This window comes from Argopecten irradians, chromosome 6 (assembly GCF_041381155.1).
Source record: "Argopecten irradians isolate NY chromosome 6, Ai_NY, whole genome shotgun sequence".
Classification (NCBI taxonomy): domain Eukaryota; kingdom Metazoa; phylum Mollusca; class Bivalvia; order Pectinida; family Pectinidae; genus Argopecten; species Argopecten irradians.
The window spans coordinates 27518627-27536591 of NC_091139.1; the positions used below are offsets into that span (position 1 = coordinate 27518627).

A 17965-nucleotide genomic window follows, 5' to 3' on the forward strand; every position below is an offset into this window, starting at 1 on the left:
TTTCTGAAATAAGAGAAATTTTGACATATTCAGTCAAGTTTCTTGTATTCAATGTTACTCAATTTTGGTATTCTTTCTTTTGCAGGCGGAAATTAAATGTAAAAAAGCTAGTAAGTATCAAAATACATTTACCGTATTTTCCCTAATGAGGGCGCCGGGCGCGGGTAAATGGCCTAGGGGGGCGCCGTTATTTGAGACCATTTTTAGATGTTTTTTTCTGAAACAGACTATAGTCATCTTGCTTTTAGTTTCGTATTTTTCTGAAACTTACTATAGCCAAATTACGTTTTGAAGTCAAGTAAGTATTGAAATTACATAATTATGAAGAAATGTTTGCACCAGAAGTATTAAACATTGGTTAAATATGTATGTTTCACGGAATTTTGGCATTTTATGCTAGCCTGTTTGTTTACCATGCGTACACAAAATGGCGGACGGTGCTTTCGATCGCTACTTTCGTTTTGTGGCAGATGGGAAATACCGACAAGAGAGCACACAATTAAATGCTTAGAAATGATAACATGCCTGTTATTTAGTAACCTTTATCATAGACATACAGTAAGTATTCATAAAACCTGTATAGACATCGCTAAAATGTTGTTGCCAGTTAGTCTTCATCCATACACGTGTGTGGGGCATTCAAGTGACACGTTTTGTTTTGAATATGGAATTCTCGCTGTTTCTATGTGTAAACACTTGGCAAAGATGTCCTAAGTTACCCAGTGCAATACATTTATAGCTGATCGGATATCTGTTAAGCATCAGATTGATGTGAAACAGTATTTTATTAGCGTCTGCAAAGACAAATCGTCACAATCTGGCACAAAAATTGTATGAAATTAGCTGATTTTTTTCAGCAAAAAACGTGGGGGCGCCCTTATTAGAGGAGGCGCTCTTAATAGGGAAAATACGGTATTAAAAATAAAAATTTATAGATGCAATATGCATTTAAAATGTGCTGGCAAGTGACTCTCTGTTATATGTGTGTTTAAGAGACAACATTCTTGAAAATATTAAACTAGCTATTATGTCCGTTTGATGACTTGGTTATATGAAGTACACCAGTGTGTATGACTAGAAATGGGATGATCTGTGGTCCAAGTGATCCTGTTAGATCTAATTAAAACATGACATAGAAATTAAGCACATTCTCAACACCAACATTGTTATACCTGGTAACTAATGCTAAACCTTCCTGTTACAGGTGACGACTATAGAAATTTAGTGGATAAATATGCAACAGTTAGAAATGAATTTGAAACCAAAATGTTGGGCTCTTGTAAGGTAAGTGGATAGAAAAGAAAGCTTATTGTCCTATTTAATTATTCGTTGATATTTTTACATAGTTTTTTTAGCCCACCATCATCGGATCATCATCATCAACTATTCAAACCACCTTTCGTCCTTGGTCGGTCGTCCGTCCGTCCGTCCGTTAACAATTCTTGTTACCGCTATTTGTCAGAAAGTGCTAAAAGGATCTTTTTCAAATTTCATATGTAGGTTCCCCTAGGATCCTAATTGTGCATATTGCATTATGGGACTGATGGGTCAACAAGATGGCTGAATGGCAGACATCTTGGATTTTGATAGTCAAAGTTTGTTACTGCTATTTCTCACAAAGCACTGAAGGGATCTTTCTCAAATTTCATTTTGCAGGTTCCCCTAGGACCCTTATTGTGCATAGTCCATTTTGAGACCGATCGGTGGAAAAGATGACCATTTTGATTTTGATTGTTAAAGTTTGTTACCACTATTTCTCAGAAAGTACTGAAGGGATCTTTCTCAAATTCCATATGAAGGTTCCCCTAGGACCTTAGTTGTGCATATTTCATTTTGGGACTGATCGGTCAATAAGATGGCCGCCAGGCAGCCATATTAGATTTGATAGTTAAAGTTTGTTACTGCTATTGCTCACAAAGTACTGAAGGGCTCTTTCTCAAATTTTTACATGCAGGTTCCCCTAGGGCCCTAGTTGTGCATATTGCAATTTGAGACTGATCGGTCAACAAGATAGCAGACTGGTGGCCATCTTGGATTTAGATAATTTAAGTTTGTTACCACTATTTCTCAGATAGTACTGAAGGGATCATTCTCAGATTTTGCCTGTATGTTCCCCTAGGGCCCTTGTTGTGCATATTGCATAATGGGACTTATCGGTCAACAAGATGACCACCTGGCAGCCATCTTTGATTTTGATAGTAAGAGTTTGTTACTGCTATTTCTCAGAAAGAACTAAAGGGATATGTCTCAAATTTCATATATAGGTTCCCCTAGGGCCCTTATTTTGCATATTGCATTTGGTAACAGATTAGTCAACAAGATGGCCAAGAGGCCGCCATCTTGGATTTTGATAGTTATCATTATTTTTCAGAAATCACTGAAGGGATATCTCTCAAATTTCATGTGTAGGTTCCAATTGGGCCCTAGTTGTTCATAGTACCTTTGGGACAGTTCGATCAACAAGATAGCCAACCGGCCGCCATCTTGGATTTTAACGCTGTTTCTCAGAAAGTTATAAAGCGATCTGTCTTAAATTTCATATGTTGTATATATGTTTGAAAAAGTTTGAAAAACAGGGAAAAGATCCCTCTTTCCATTGCCTAACATAGATCATTCTGTGGTGGGCGCAAAGATCCCTCTGGGATCTCTTGTTTTGTGGTTGAACAATTTTATATAACTTATCAAAATGAAATGATCCGTCTCGATTGAAATTTCAAATAAAAGATTAACACTTCTATTTGACAATATGTTATCTCCCTTGAGACTCCAAACCTATTAATTGCTTAACTAATGATACTCCGAACTGTGAGTTATTTCCCCTGCATATCTAAACTATGGGTTTTCTCCCATGTTTTTCTTGGTCATCTCCCCTAATACTCAAAACTGTTAGTTATGTATCCTGACTCCAAACTTTAAGTTATCTCCCCTGTGATACCAGTTAAGTGTAAAGATTCAAATTACACAAAACTATTAAGAATTTTTTAAAGAAAAAGACAAGACACCAAATCATGCATTGTTATGAAGGTTTTGTTGTTGGTGCTATAATGCTGGTAATTTGTGTGTTTCAGCACTTCCAAGAACTACAGGAAGAACATATATGTCAGATGAAAGATTTTATTGATACCTATGCCAAAGCCTGGGAAAATGAGCATGCATTGATAGGCCAGGTAAGGTTCATATATTGTATTAATTGTAAATGTACAAAGCTCAGCACAATTAGAATTTTACAAAAATGTTGTATGTATAATTTGAATTTCTATATATTTCTTGTTTTGAGATGTTTCTGTTATGTAAAAATGAATGTTGTATGAAGCTGAGGAAAGGAAGAAAGTACTGATGAGTTTACCATTAAACCTTGCCATACTATCATGTATATTGTGAAAAGTCAATATCGATCTTGATTAATATCATGAGCCAGAATATGATCGAAAGTTAAGATTAAAGATCAGTATTTTAGTTCCATTCATTGCAAAGAAATACAAAACCACTTGATTTTAATACTTTTCAGGTTCACAAAGAATTCAAAGCAAGCTGTGATGAATTATCTGTACAGAAATTACTAGAAAATTTTATTGCTTCCAAAAAAACTGGGACAGAAAAACCAGGTAAAAATCTTTTATCTTACATTCATCTGTAATGTTAGAAACATTCCAGTGAAATATCTGTGGTACAAATCAAAATAAGAACAATATTGTTAATACCACTTCTGCTTTGAAGCAGATTGAAAGTTTGAATAATAATCGGTTGCTCAATCACAGAAAAAAGTATTGGATTCTTAACAATAAAGTGGTTGTTCACTTGTTAGCTGACAAAAACTGCCTTATTAATTTATTGTACAATATTTTGTTTTGTCTCTTAGTACAAGTAAGAAAATCAGAAAGATTTGAGTCTTAGAAATATTAATTACTAATAGGGTAGTAGTGTAAGTTCAGTATGGGAAATGTTTATACCCTTTAGGCAATTCTTGACTAAACATCGAAAGTTTGTCTCCTGTCAGAAAGTTAATGGGTTTGTTTAAACCACAGGGGACTGTTACAATATACAAAGGAAGGTGGGGGTCTTACCATTATATTATAATATTATTGTAATAAGACGCACACACACCTTTGTATACTGTGACAAACCCCTGTGGTTGAGACTCCAATATTAACTCAGTATTGTGCAGAAGTGAATTAACCAAACGAAGATCAGGGCCAGTAATACGGGAAAGTTTCTTTGCTTTCAAGCTTTTGCCTCTGTTTCCTCATAAGTGTCACTGATTGAACGTTAAAGTTGTATTTATCTCTTCTTCTTTTTTTACTTTATAAATCCATGTCCATCTGGCCAAACTCTAGTCAAAGTTTCAATTCCACTGTGTTATTTTTTCAAGCCATATTATGCCTCATGAAGTTACCAATGAATTGCCTTGTTTTGTCTACTGATGCCATCAAACTCTAAACTGTGTTAACTGTAAGATTATTTCAACTTTGAATATAGTGTCGATAAATGTGTCTCCACATTATTCACAGATATGGCTCCCATTTCCTTTTTTTCCTAAAAATCTTACTTTTGTCTTTTTATTTTTATTTATTGGACTAAAAGTGAACTTTTTTCTAGATTTCATTTCACCTTTGTGAAATTAGTGAAAAATCTTAAACTAATGTCACTCGCAATAAGCATAGCTTTTAATATGCATCAATTTTTTTCTCTGTTTGTTTTTAAGCTTGCTTAATATTGTAGAATCATTTTGAAGAAGAAATAAATCCATTTTTTTCACCTTTGTGAAATTAGTGAAAATTCTGAAACTAATGTCACTTGCAATAAGCATAGCTTTTTTATGCATCATGTTTTTTCTCTGTTTGTTTCTTAAGCTTTCTTAATATTGTAGAATCATTTTTAAGAAGAAAAAATTCAATTTTCTGATTACATAGGGATATATATGTATTTATGAATCTGTATTAAGATATGTGTTTGTGATATTTTGACAACATGTTCCACTTTCTCTTCCTCGTTAGTCGTGCGTTGTTGGGAATATACAGGTATATGTTACCCTAATCCTAGTTGTGGTGTTGATTGATTGTTGTATATTAAGAATTCACCTCACCCCATGTGCCAAATAAACTTTGTCCGTCATTGTTTGGCTGCAAACTTTGCATAACAACTTATTTTAAAAATTCTATATGGTGTTGGTTCATATGTTGCCACCAAATTTCTATAGATTAAATGTTATTAAGATTATAGAAAGGCATTAGTGAATCAGGTTCAAGTTCCTAGAGATACAAAAAGACATTTTATTCAAGTATTGACTTGATATTATTTTGTCGTTCATGTATTACTTTTGAATTTATGGGATTTTAGGAGCTTTCAAGGGATGATAATTAGTTTAAATTACAAATGAATTTATTCCATTTTTAGCCTATTTTCACAACATAAATTTTGTTCCATAACATTTGCTTTTCCAATTTACTATTTTTTCCCAAAAAATTTGACCTAAAAATTTTTCCAATCAAGTGAGGACATGACCAGTAGTATAGTGCAGTGACAACAAAGGCACGGAGGATGCAAAACTATAATCATTTTCACTCTAGCAAAGGATTGTTTTGGTTTTGTATGTTACACTGTCTCTTCTACTCACTCTCCTCATTATTTTTTGTTTGTTAATCATCAACAATTTGAAGTGAAACATGGTAGGTATATCTCTTTAGTTTTAGGGTTACATCGATGAATAAATCTCTATACTCCTTGATTGGGATCAGATGTTCTATTGCTAGGACTTCATGTCGTTGTAGCAAGATGCATAACATTACAAACTTTTGTAACATCTTAATTTCATACATGTAGATTATGGTACTTTTAGTAATGTTTGAAATGTTATTTGCGCATGATACTACTCATTATTTTTACAAACATCTGCTTGCTTTCTCTGTGATTTCTTAGTGATATAGTTTAGACCTAGTTAATGTGTGTTTAGTGCTATGGCTTCTTAGATGTGGTCAGAGGATCTGTTGCTCTGATAAATTGTACAATTTTTCAAATGCCATAAATTGTCATTGAATTGAAATGTAAACCCAAACAGAACTGTTCTATTAGTTGTAACCCGCGTTCTGCATATATTTCATCAAAAGTAAATTGCAGGAGGTTATGATGTCCCATATAAAGAAAACTTAGATTTAAGTGAAAAAGTGGTTTATGCAATTATTTGATACATTCTAGATGTATATAGTATACCATGCAGAAAACTGAACAGATTTGTACATTTATACAACATCTGTTGTAAAAAAGAACATTTCAGTTTTTTATTTCAAGGAGTTTGCTTTAGCATGGATTGCTATTCTGCATATGAGTAAAAACAAAACACCTTTAGTACAAGATTCCTCATCCTCTTGCACTGCCATACTTGGAGCTTTTGGTGAGGGTCTGAGTGTCCTGGAATCCTAACGTAGTAGTGTTTAGTTTTAAGTTTCTGGTTCATCACCCACATGACTCTGCCTATTATTTGGCTTTGTCCCACAGAGCATTGGCTGGAAGCTACCTTAGTAGATTTTGTTGGGTTCTATCATTTAGATATATATAGGTGGCCAATATTTTACTGCAGTATTTAGATAAAGTCAAACTGACTGTTGATTAAATCTCAAATATGAAATTGAAGCTGAAAAATATCAATATTGGAAAATATATAAAAATCAGGTAAGGTTTGATTAAATGGCAAAATATATAAAAATCAGGTAAGGGTTTTTATTAAACGAAAATTATGGCCAGATATTGAGTCCAACAGTTCATTTATTATGTATAAATTTTATTGTTATTATATATCCTATATTTGTGTACTTTAGGTCCAATAGAGTTTGTAGAACCAGATCTGTCGAGTCTGCCTGCTCCACGCCCTATGTCACCTGAACCTAACGACAAACGTGAGAGTTTCTCTGAGAAGCGGGGACAAGGTGAGATATTATATATAAACACTAACATTTCCTGTTTTTGTTTCCGCTTCATAAGTGGCATATACATATTAATGACTATATTATAGTTATACAGGTGGTATGGGTGTTACAAACCAATGTATTAAACTCAGATGTTCTTTGTTCAAAGCTCAATCTCTAAATTAATTACTGAATCTGATGGAATATTCTTAATTAAATCTGACTGAAAATCTGAATGTGAAAAAAATTATTAATGAATTTGATGGTAATTCAGTATGAAATCTGATGATAAATTTATTACCAAATCAGATGAAAAATTCAATGGTTAATCTGTTTGAAAAATTTATTACAGCATCTCATTGAACGTTCCATGTTTGAATATGATAGAAAAGAGTTGTTACATTATTTTATTAAACCTACAAAATTATTCTTGATTATGAAAAAATGAAACTGCGACAGCTTTGAGAGAACAACTGAGAATGTCTAACATTTAGTGGTGATTTTGTGTGTAGTACAAACCTATCAACTTTGTAGAAATGATAGATTTTTCCAAAATTTCCCAATTTTTTTCGTTTCTTAATTTACTCTTTTTTTCATAGAATATATCTGTTTCCTTGTTACACCTCCAAAAGTTTACATATATCAAAAGATTTTAAGAAATTTAAAAAAAAAAAAACTGCACAAAGCAAAGTGTAGGCATTAGGGTATATGTAGCTAGATTTTGATAACATAATCACAAATCACCCAGGTATCTAAACTGCATACTAATGACTACGCTGAATAGTTAACTAACATCACAGCATGGAATGGGGATCTGGTCAGCTGATTCACTGACCAAAATGCTGACCATTCAATTCCTCAGTATAAGTAATGGGTGTTATGTGCCTAGTAATAACTGCTAGATGCTATATTCTCAAGTATATCGATCAGAAATTTAAATGGAACAGAAATTTAAAAAAAAAATACTAATGTGCCACATTTGGTGACCAACTCTGTGAACTGTCTATTCACTGTGTGTAGCCTATACCCTATCAAGTATATCTTGATAACAGGTATTAAATATGCAGATATAAAGTCTAAAGACAGGTGTTATAGGCTGAAGACAGTACCAGATATACAGGTATAAAATATTTACCAGGTACCTGTATACAAGTATAACTTGATTACAGGTATTAAGTATACAGGTATAAACTCTAAAGACAGGTGTTAGAGGCTGAAGACAGTACCAGATATACAGGTATAAAATATTTACCAGGTACCTGTATACAAGTATAACTTGATTACAAGTATTAAGTATACAAGTATAAACTCTAAAGACAGGTGTTATAGGCTGAAGACAGTACCAGATATACAGGTATAAAATATTTACCAGGTACCTGTATACAAGTATAACTTGATTACAGGTATTAAGTATACAGGTATAAACTCTAAAGACAGGTGTTATAGGCTGAAGACAGCGATTACGTATAAATATTTACCAGGTACTGTATACAGTATAACTTGATTACAGGTATTAAGTATACAGGTATAAACTCTAAAGACAGGTGTTATAGGCTGAAGACAGTACCAGATATACAGGTATAAAATATTTACCAGGTACCTGTATACAAGTATAACTTGATTACAGGTATTAAGTATACAGGTATAAACTCTAAAGACAGGTGTTATAGGCTGAAGACAGTACCAGATATACAGGTATAAAATATTTACCAGGTACCTGTATACAAGTATAACTTGATTACAGGTATTAAGTATACAGGTATAAACTCTAAAGACAGGTGTTATAGGCTGAAGACAGTACCAGATATATAGGTATAAAATATTTACCAGGTACCTGTATACAAGTATAACTTGATTACAGGTATTAAGTATACAAGTATAAACTCTAAAGACAGGTGTTATAGGCTGAAGACAGTACTAGGTATAAAGGTATAAAATATCTACCTGTAAATATATATATACAGGTATAAACTAATCACAGGTGTTACACAGTTTATAAACTAATCACAGGTATTACACAGGTGTAAACTTGAGACAGTATATTTGTGTAAAATATCTACCTATAAGTGATCCCAGGGATATTCAGCACTATGATAGGTCTATATCTAACATGATAACATGAGTTGCTGTTTAATATTAATCAAAGGGATGACTGTTATAGGTTTTTCTTTTCTTTTCAGATTCTTCTTCTGCTTCTAAAGCTCATCGTTCATGTACGCCTTCAATTTTATACACCACCATTGTTCATAATTTTATATACCTATAAATATCTACCATAGATGAGTCTTACAATATCATGATTCCACATGATGCATGCACTTTTCCAAACGATTGCTATAAATGAAGAAACATGAAATAGATAATTGCACTGTTTTGCCATTGACAATGAATACCATCCCCCAACCCATCACTATAAACAGCCTGCATAAAAAACCTGTCAGCATCACTAGTACTCGTGTAGCATCAGAAAAAAAATATATACGATATTACAGGATTTTAGTATTCATCATCATGTTACATAATATACCTTTGATGGAATCGATCTCAGTTTTTAACTTTTACTTTTATTTTTCTGACTTTTTCTATCGTTGATTAATATTACTTATAATGTACTCTAGATAGTGAATTTTTCTGATTAATTATAGATAATTCCCATTTTGTGCTGAATTTTCAATGGTTAAATTTCATTTCTACAACATTAAATGGGAATTTTTATTACTATAAATATTTTTAAAGTAATCCTTTTTATGTAAATTTTCATATTGCTGGAAAAATAATTAACTAAATCTAGATCTACTGCAAATGAAAGAGAAATTTTTAATTAGATACGTTGATAAATATTTTCAGTATTTTGATGAGATATATTCATAAAGACTTTCAGTATTTTTATTAGATGTATTGATAAAGATTTTCAGTATTTTAATTAGATGTATTGATAAAGATTTTCAGTATTTTAATTAGATGTATTGATGAAGATTTTCAGTATTTTAATTAGATGTATTGATGAAGATTTTCAGTATTTTAATTAGATGTATTGATAAAAGATTTTCAGTATTTTGATTTGATATATTGATAAAGATTTTCAGTATTTTGATTTTTTTCTAATAATGTGACAATTTATTGTAACAATGACATACTGGTAAGTTTAGCCAAATATTTCTGCTTTTGTCGAAGATTGGTTTCACAATCAAGATCAATTGGAATATAAGCAAACGTTTGTGTGTAAATGAGAAAGAAAGTTCAGCAAATTTAATAAGAATAAAGACAGAATAGCTGACATGTATCCACTACAAATATATATGAGCAGAAGTTGAGTGAGTTTTTCTGTAACAGAATTGACATGTGTTTTTTTTCCCTGATTGTCTCCTTCCAGACTCCAGTGGGAGTCCCAGTCCGGTCTTGTCCGACCAACCGGGTCCTCTCAGTCGCAGTGTAAAGCTCCGAGTATCCAGGACATGTAATAACTCTATTTTGTTGTGGGTTGATGTGTGCTCTTGTGTCTGTCCAGCCATCCATATTGTACAGTAGACCCCAGTTGTTTTATAAGTAGAATTAATTTGCTGGTGCTGTAATATACTGAATGTAGTCTGCATGATCTAACTCGACACGACAGTGGTCGCCAATGTAAAGGGAGCTAACATGTTGTTGGGGAGAGGGAATTTATGGATGACGGGAAAAAGAAGCATGGCCAGGGCATTATATATATATGTATTCAATGTTATATTAAGTCAATATATAGTGTGTTATTATAATGAAACTTGCTTCAATATGAATTAAGATGTATTGATGAATTTTCAGTATTTTAATTAGATGTATTGATGAAGATTTTCAGTATTTTAATTAGATGTATTTGATTATCAGATTTTAATTAGATGTATTGATGAAGATTTTCAGTATTTAATTAGATGTATTGATAAAAGATTTTCAGTATTTTGATTTGATATATTGATAAAGATTTTCAGTATTTTGATTTTTTTCTAATAATGTGACAATTTATTGTAACAATGACATACTGGTAAGTTTAGCCAAATATTTCTGCTTTTGTCGAAGATTGGTTTCACAATCAAGATCAATTGGAATATAAGCAAACGTTTGTGTGTAAATGAGAAAGAAAGTTCAGCAAATTTATTAAGAATAAAGACAGAATAGCTGACATGTATCCACTACAAATATATATGAGCAGAAGTTGAGTGAGTTTTTCTGTAACAGAATTGACATGTGTTTTTTTTTCCCTGATTGTCTCCTTCCAGACTCCAGTGGGAGTCCCAGTCCGGTCTTGTCCGACCAACCGGGTCCTCTCAGTCGCAGTGTAAAGCTCCGAGTATCCAGGACATGTAATAACTCTATTTTGTTGTGGGTTGATGTGTGCTCTTGTGTCTGTCCAGCCATCCATATTGTACAGTAGACCCCAGTTGTTTTATAAGTAGAATTAATTTGCTGGTGCTGTAATATACTGAATGTAGTCTGCATGATCTAACTCGACACGACAGTGGTCGCCAATGTAAAGGGAGCTAACATGTTGTTGGGGAGAGGGAATTTATGGATGACGGGAAAAAGAAGCATGGCCAGGGCATTATATATATGTATTCAAGGTTATATTAAGTCAATATATAGTGTGTTATTATAATGAAACTTGCTTCAACATGAGCATGGTTTTGCAATTATGAATTGCAATAAAAATAGGTTTGGGATACTGATTTAAGGTTAAAGGTAAAAAAGGATATTTTAGACTTTTCACAACTACTTATATAGTTCATGTTGATTGGTTGGGGTTATCAGCCAGTTCAGGATTGCAGGGGCAGGTTTGGGTTTCCAGATCAAGGTCATAGGGTCAGGTCAAGGATACCAGATAAGGGTCATGTCAAGAATACCAGATCAAGGTAATATGGTCAGATACAAAATCAAGGTCTAAAGGACAGTTCAGGTGACAGTTCAAGGCCATAAGTCAGATTAGGGATACCAACTCAAGGTCATGAGGGCAGGTAAGAGATATCACTTACATTCAATGTCATTAGGGAGAAGTCGGGAAAACAGTTCAAGGACATATAGAGAGGTCAGGGCAGCCCAATGGCATAAGGGGAAATCAGGAAGACAGTTCAAGAACATTTGTTGGGTAAGGAATATCAGTTAAAGGCATATATCACAGGGATCAGAAATAAATACCAATTTAGGATCATTTGTATGAATTGATTCCCAGTAGAAAAACATGGGTTAATTTCAATTTTAGCATGAGAATACATCATATAGCATACCAGTAGAGATAGTGTTAAAAAGCTGAAGGTATCAGTAGTTCATATTTAGCTCCTATGAAGTCCTGTATTCCGTCTTTGCATACTACAGAGTTAGCTCCTTTGCAGGTAGGTATCTATTGTTACGTCATTATTTTGTGAGTACAATTCACGTTGTTTTCTCCAAAATGTATGATGTTACTCTCGCAAACACATGACATTACAATCAATACCTACCTGTAAGGGCAGATAACTCTGTAATATGCAAATACAGAATAGAAGGTCAGTTATGTTTAAATAAAGCTGGAATTAGGGAATAGGGTTAACGAAGATAGATACCTATGCTTAGGCTATCTTAGATATCTGGAATTATCAAGGCAGCTTTTCAGTATGCTCCATATATCTATAGTCTGGGGTTGGTGATATCCAGTTAGGGATCATGATGGTGCATATATTAAGTCTGGGGATGCGTGATATCTGGTCCAGAATATGCATGAAGGTGGATGGACAATACACTTGGAATGGACAGTATATGCTCTAGAAATAAATGTCATCATAACATCTCCAGTAACACGGCTACTAATGAAAAAAAAATTGCACTTTTTTCATTTTTTGCATACCAGAGCATGCTTCACAACTTTTGATGGATTTTTTTAACGTGTGAGCCTTTTTGCTTTATGAAATACCTAGTTTCTGCCATACTATAATTGGAAGCTTTGCTATTCCATTCTAAAATGATACTCAGGGTTACCACATGCTTAGGAGATATATAACACAGCTATTTTACAGTTCAAGACTAATTTAGTGCTATAGAGCTGCACAGCGGTTAGTATCTGTACACAGGCCATTTCAAGGTCAGGCTTATTAGCAACTATAGCTAGTTGTAAATATATAGAATAGTTTGACTTCTGATGGTGTCAGCAGGTACATGTAGTTGCATTAGTGTCTAAGTGTATTAAGGCCAGTTATGAGTGTCAACTCATTTTATATTTCATTATCAGTTATCTTTATTATTATCAATAAGCCAGTTTTCATAGCATATTTGTGATACCATCTCTCATCTGTTATCTTGTTATGTGAGGTCGAGTAACTTTGTTTGTCATCACAAACCAGTCTTTGTAACTGAAGATTATGTGGTTATGATCAGATATCACATGATCAGTTTTCATAGCATATTTTCATTTGTGGTCTTGTTATGTGAAATCGAGTAACTTTGTTTGTCATCACAAACCAGTTTTTGAAACTGAAGATTATGTGGTCATGATCAGATATCACATGAACATGTACAGATATCACATGGTCTGATATCGCATGATCAGATATTACATGGTCTGATATCACATGATCAGATATCACATGATCAGACATCACCTGGTCAGATATCATATGATCAGATATCACCTGGTCAGATATGCCATCGATGTTGAAAGTTATGTGATCATGTTTGATATCAGCTCTCTTGACAGAGAAAGTTATGTCACAGATTGTGTCACTGTGTGTGAGTGTTTTGCTGTAAAGAGTTGTGTCACTGTGTATGTAATCACCTATCTTGTTTGCAAAACACTTTATACGGGTGCCAATGACAGTTTTGTTGTTTACAGTTGTAGTATCCTATGTGCAAATACCCATCTTAGATGCTAAAAGTTTTGCAGTTGCCTGTGTCATTGACAAATTTATTGGCAGAAGTTTTGTCACGTGTTTCATTACCACTCTTTATGCAGGATGTTTTTCCATTCGCTTGAGTCAAAGATGAGTTCATTTATGACAGTCATGTCATTACGATTTTCAATTTTGATTTCTGTACATTGTCATCGATACAGTTTTTGCTGACCATGGTTTGTAGTCAGCTGTCAACATTCATCATTGCTGGGACTTGTTGGTGACAATTTTCATGATGATAACTTCCCCCCATGATTTTATGACATTTACAAACCTATTCTATCATCTGACATTGTAAACTCTCCAAAGGTTAAAACTTTCAAATTTCGACATGATAAACACTGGAATAACAAAAATGTACTTTCCCCTACTGGGAAAGGTTAGACTTCAAAAGGAGGTGAATATAGATGCCCAATAGCCTGGGGTCAAAAATCATCATGAGGTATATATTAGTAAATACTAAGTAGTAGTATTTTAACATGCATACTTCTGTACATTAAAAAAATATATACATGTATATGATTGTATATATTTTATAGGAGAAAAGTAAAAAATTTACTCACCAATTCATGGCCTTTTTTGATCACAACCCAGTGGGGTGATTTCCTAAACATAATTGCATTTCATCTCCATGTCAGTGGAAGGTCCAAATCTAATCTTTATAAAGAACTACTTGATGTGTTGGAAAAGGTACCATGAGTATACAGATCTGTCGACCTATTAGACATACACATCAATATCATATCTATGACTGGTAATAGGATTAAGGTTGCTGCACTGTTGATAACTAATTATATTTCTGCAGTTCTCTTATTGGATATATAAAACAATAGCTATGTGTCATCATCCGCCATATTTAAACAAACTTGTGTGATGTACATGTACAGGCCAAAAAATTTAGTACATCAGAAAATTATTGAGTTAGCATTACATTGCCATTATAAGAATAGTTGTTTAGTGTAGATAAGAATTAAAGGTCTAATAAAAAATCATTTATTAGTAAAGTATGGAGTATGTAAGTTACCTGTAATTAAGGTACCTTTAAGTCTGTCTGATGTATGTACTGTCTCATGAAGTTAATGCTTTAGGTACCAAGTTTGCTATAGTATCTATGACAAATAATCCTACAAAGTATGGCATGTTGAAGTAATTTGAAGGATGCTTTAATTGATAAATTTAGGTTTGTGCCATACACATAATTTCACTATGTACATTGTACGTAAAATTAAACTATGTAATTACAAGATACAGTGTATAATTATATACAGAGGAAATTAAACTATGTTATTACAATATATAAATGTACGAAGGAAATTAAATCATGTACGTTGTAATTACAAAATATATTCTGAGGATGTAGTTTACATAGACACAATGTCCCCTTTTGCCCAAGCTTTCTAAAATCAATAAGTGAAAATTGAATTATAACCTCAGAAGAAAACTACAAAAGTTTGAACTGTAGGTGTAAGTTGTTAAGTGGCAGTTTATGAGGAGGCTATTGTCACGTTGGAATCAGTGTAAAATAGCTGCTGTACATTATTGATGGTGTTCGGCCAGCAGTGGTTTGTAGGTATGTAGGTAGGGAGATGTAGCGTGTGGCGAGAACACCTTGTACTGTATTAGATAATTAATGAAGATTTAACATGCAGGTGTGTTCAGGTAGCTAAGTCTAAGTATGGTTAGCTTAACATTCCAAATGTCCTTGGAATCTCCCGGATATTTCTACAAGGATAACTTAAAATCACAGTTTGAAAAACTGGCGGTGTTGAATTTCCATAATGATTGTAGTCTCAGAAGAAAATTAGCAATGTTTGATGCAAAAATTCGCCAGAAATAGTAAATGTAGATCTTGTTCTGTTTAGTGCTGTAAGTAGGAAATTATTGATAACAATAGAGGTATCATAATCAACATTGGCCAGCACTGGACAAAATGGTTTCTGAGAGTTGCAACAGAAGATATTTGTGGAGATAAATCCTCTGTATGGATTGACAACCATTGAACATTAATGAAGTGTTTCGGATGCTGATTTTAAGGCTCCTCACATCCAGTGGAGTTTCGTTCCTGATGAGAACCAGAATGGCCCTACCATACTCTGCATGACTTAAATATGTGTGATTTTGATTATACATGTAAAAAAATTTCATTGATTATCGCTTACTGATTCAACACAAAGTTTTAATTAGTATATTGCACGCTATATGATGCACGTTTCTACGACACATGATTTCTCTGTAGTTTTAATCACGATTATTGTATTCAGTTTTGCCTGCAGACCTAATAACAGTTAATATTATGCGGAATGATTTTAATAATAGATGAAGATTGGATTCTGATTTGTACAACCTTGGATCACTTAACCTTTTCAGCCTATCGCATTAGATGTAAGCCTGTGTTAGCTTGTTCCTTTCAATCCTGTTTGGAACAATATTTTATCAGTTTTCTTTGTTCCTTTTGGAACATTATCGTACCATATTATTCCTGTCTTGACTATATTGTACCAGCTTGCTTTGGTGCCTTGCATTGGATTGCTTTGGAGATTGTGTTTCTGTTATGGTCATTATATTACATATATTTTGTTAGATTCAGAAAGGAAAGGTCACATTGGAATGCAAATTTTATGCATGAATATACTTTATATATATACCGGTATATCAAAGGTATTTAACCAAATTTAATGTACAACAAACCTGTATAGCAGACGGAACTTATCAACATTTCAATATTTAAGTCATCATTTTCAGGAAGTGATGGTTTAATATTATCTCTAATTCACAGCAATGGAAAATACTAGCTAAATAGTGTCACTTGAAAATATATATGTCTGATTATACATTAAAGCTAATGTAAAAAGGAAAGCATTTAGGTCTCCATTTCATGTTAAGCACACCTTGTAGAACTTGATTTAGAGTAAAACCAATTAATGATGAGATAATCTTTAAAGATGGTGGACAAATAGAAATAAATACTGGTAGTTTTTATAATCAGAAAGTTTGTGTTTCAATCTGACCCTTCCTTGAGTTGGAAATCTGCTTGGAGTGATTTTGTGTTGTCGTTGTGTGTATCAGCTTAAATAACTTACATAGATATAGTTCTATTTAGAGTATGTAACCAGTAGCAACAGAAAGTAACGGTTTGTAATCAAGTTTAGATTAATATTTCTCATTTGACATTTAGATGTGTGAGATATTCGATGAAGATAGTTTCGTGGTCGCTACTTATCATTATAAAAATAAGATAAAATCTCCATTTTATATAGAAAGAAAATGTTTCCAACATATTGAAATGGCTATTACTTTAAGGTCAAGAGATATTTTGAATAAATCTTCATATAAATTGCTAATATTTCAAGTCCAGATATGAAGAAAACAGTTATAATTTCAATGTTTATGAATCATATTAAAGAAATTTTGATTATAATTTTAAGTAATGTTTATAAAAATATTTATCAATCTATATCAAAGAAATTTTAATTATAATTTTTAGTGATAATTATAAAATATTTGGTAATATTTGTAAAGGTGATTAGAAAGAGATTAATGCTATCTATGTGATAGAAGGTTTTGGTTACAGATCTTAGGTAACGATGGATGCCATCTATCTGAATGGCTATGATTTCTATATTTAGGGTTCCTAAAGAAGAAGAAAGAAAAGAAGAAGAAAAAGAACAAAGAAGATAAAGCGGACACAGAATCGGTGTATGTATAATTACTACTTCTTAACGGCTGTTATAACAATCATACCGGTACTTTAATTTGTTTTCACTTAATTAGGTTTCAAAGTGTCTTCAATACTTCATTTTACTAAGCACATGTCTATAGCTAGTTCATAGGAACTTTTGAGTCGTACATAGCTGTACAAAGTGGCAAACTCTTAAATTTTGGTTGTAATATATATCTGATCAGATTTCATTTTTAGGAAGGAAACAAATCCACATTTTCAATGTCCTATTTATGGTGAATGAAAATTTTTTTTTCTTTTGCAGAGACACACAAGAAGGGGTAAGTTAAACATTAGAATGTACAAAGTAAATACAGTAAAACCCCTATAACTCGAACAGCAGGGGACCAGGTCAATAGTTCGAGGAATACGGGGTATTCGACTCATCCCAGGTTGGTTACGATCGACAGTCAAATGTCCGGTCTCTAACTATGACAAACAATGAACGGCAATAACACTCT

The 17965-nt window shown here is 32.9% G+C and overlaps 1 protein-coding gene across 6 annotated transcripts in view; it reads left to right on the top strand.

Moving 5' to 3' along the window:
• Positions 1–17965, top strand: part of LOC138325504 (F-BAR domain only protein 2-like) — a 42881-nt gene that overhangs the window by 8410 nt on the left and 16506 nt on the right. For 3 of the 6 annotated variants that reach the window (XM_069271201.1, XM_069271203.1, XM_069271207.1), the window contains exons 7-15: positions 86–110; positions 1205–1284; positions 3069–3167; positions 3509–3605; positions 4995–5018; positions 6813–6920; positions 9080–9112; positions 17413–17482; positions 17770–17785. In XM_069271201.1, coding sequence (XP_069127302.1) covers positions 86–110; positions 1205–1284; positions 3069–3167; positions 3509–3605; positions 4995–5018; positions 6813–6920; positions 9080–9112; positions 17413–17482; positions 17770–17785 — 552 coding nt within the window. The remainder of the gene's footprint in view (positions 1–85; positions 111–1204; positions 1285–3068; positions 3168–3508; positions 3606–4994; positions 5019–6812; positions 6921–9079; positions 9113–17412; positions 17483–17769; positions 17786–17965) is intronic. The other 3 variants (XM_069271204.1, XM_069271202.1, XM_069271206.1) reach the window with 3 other exon arrangements.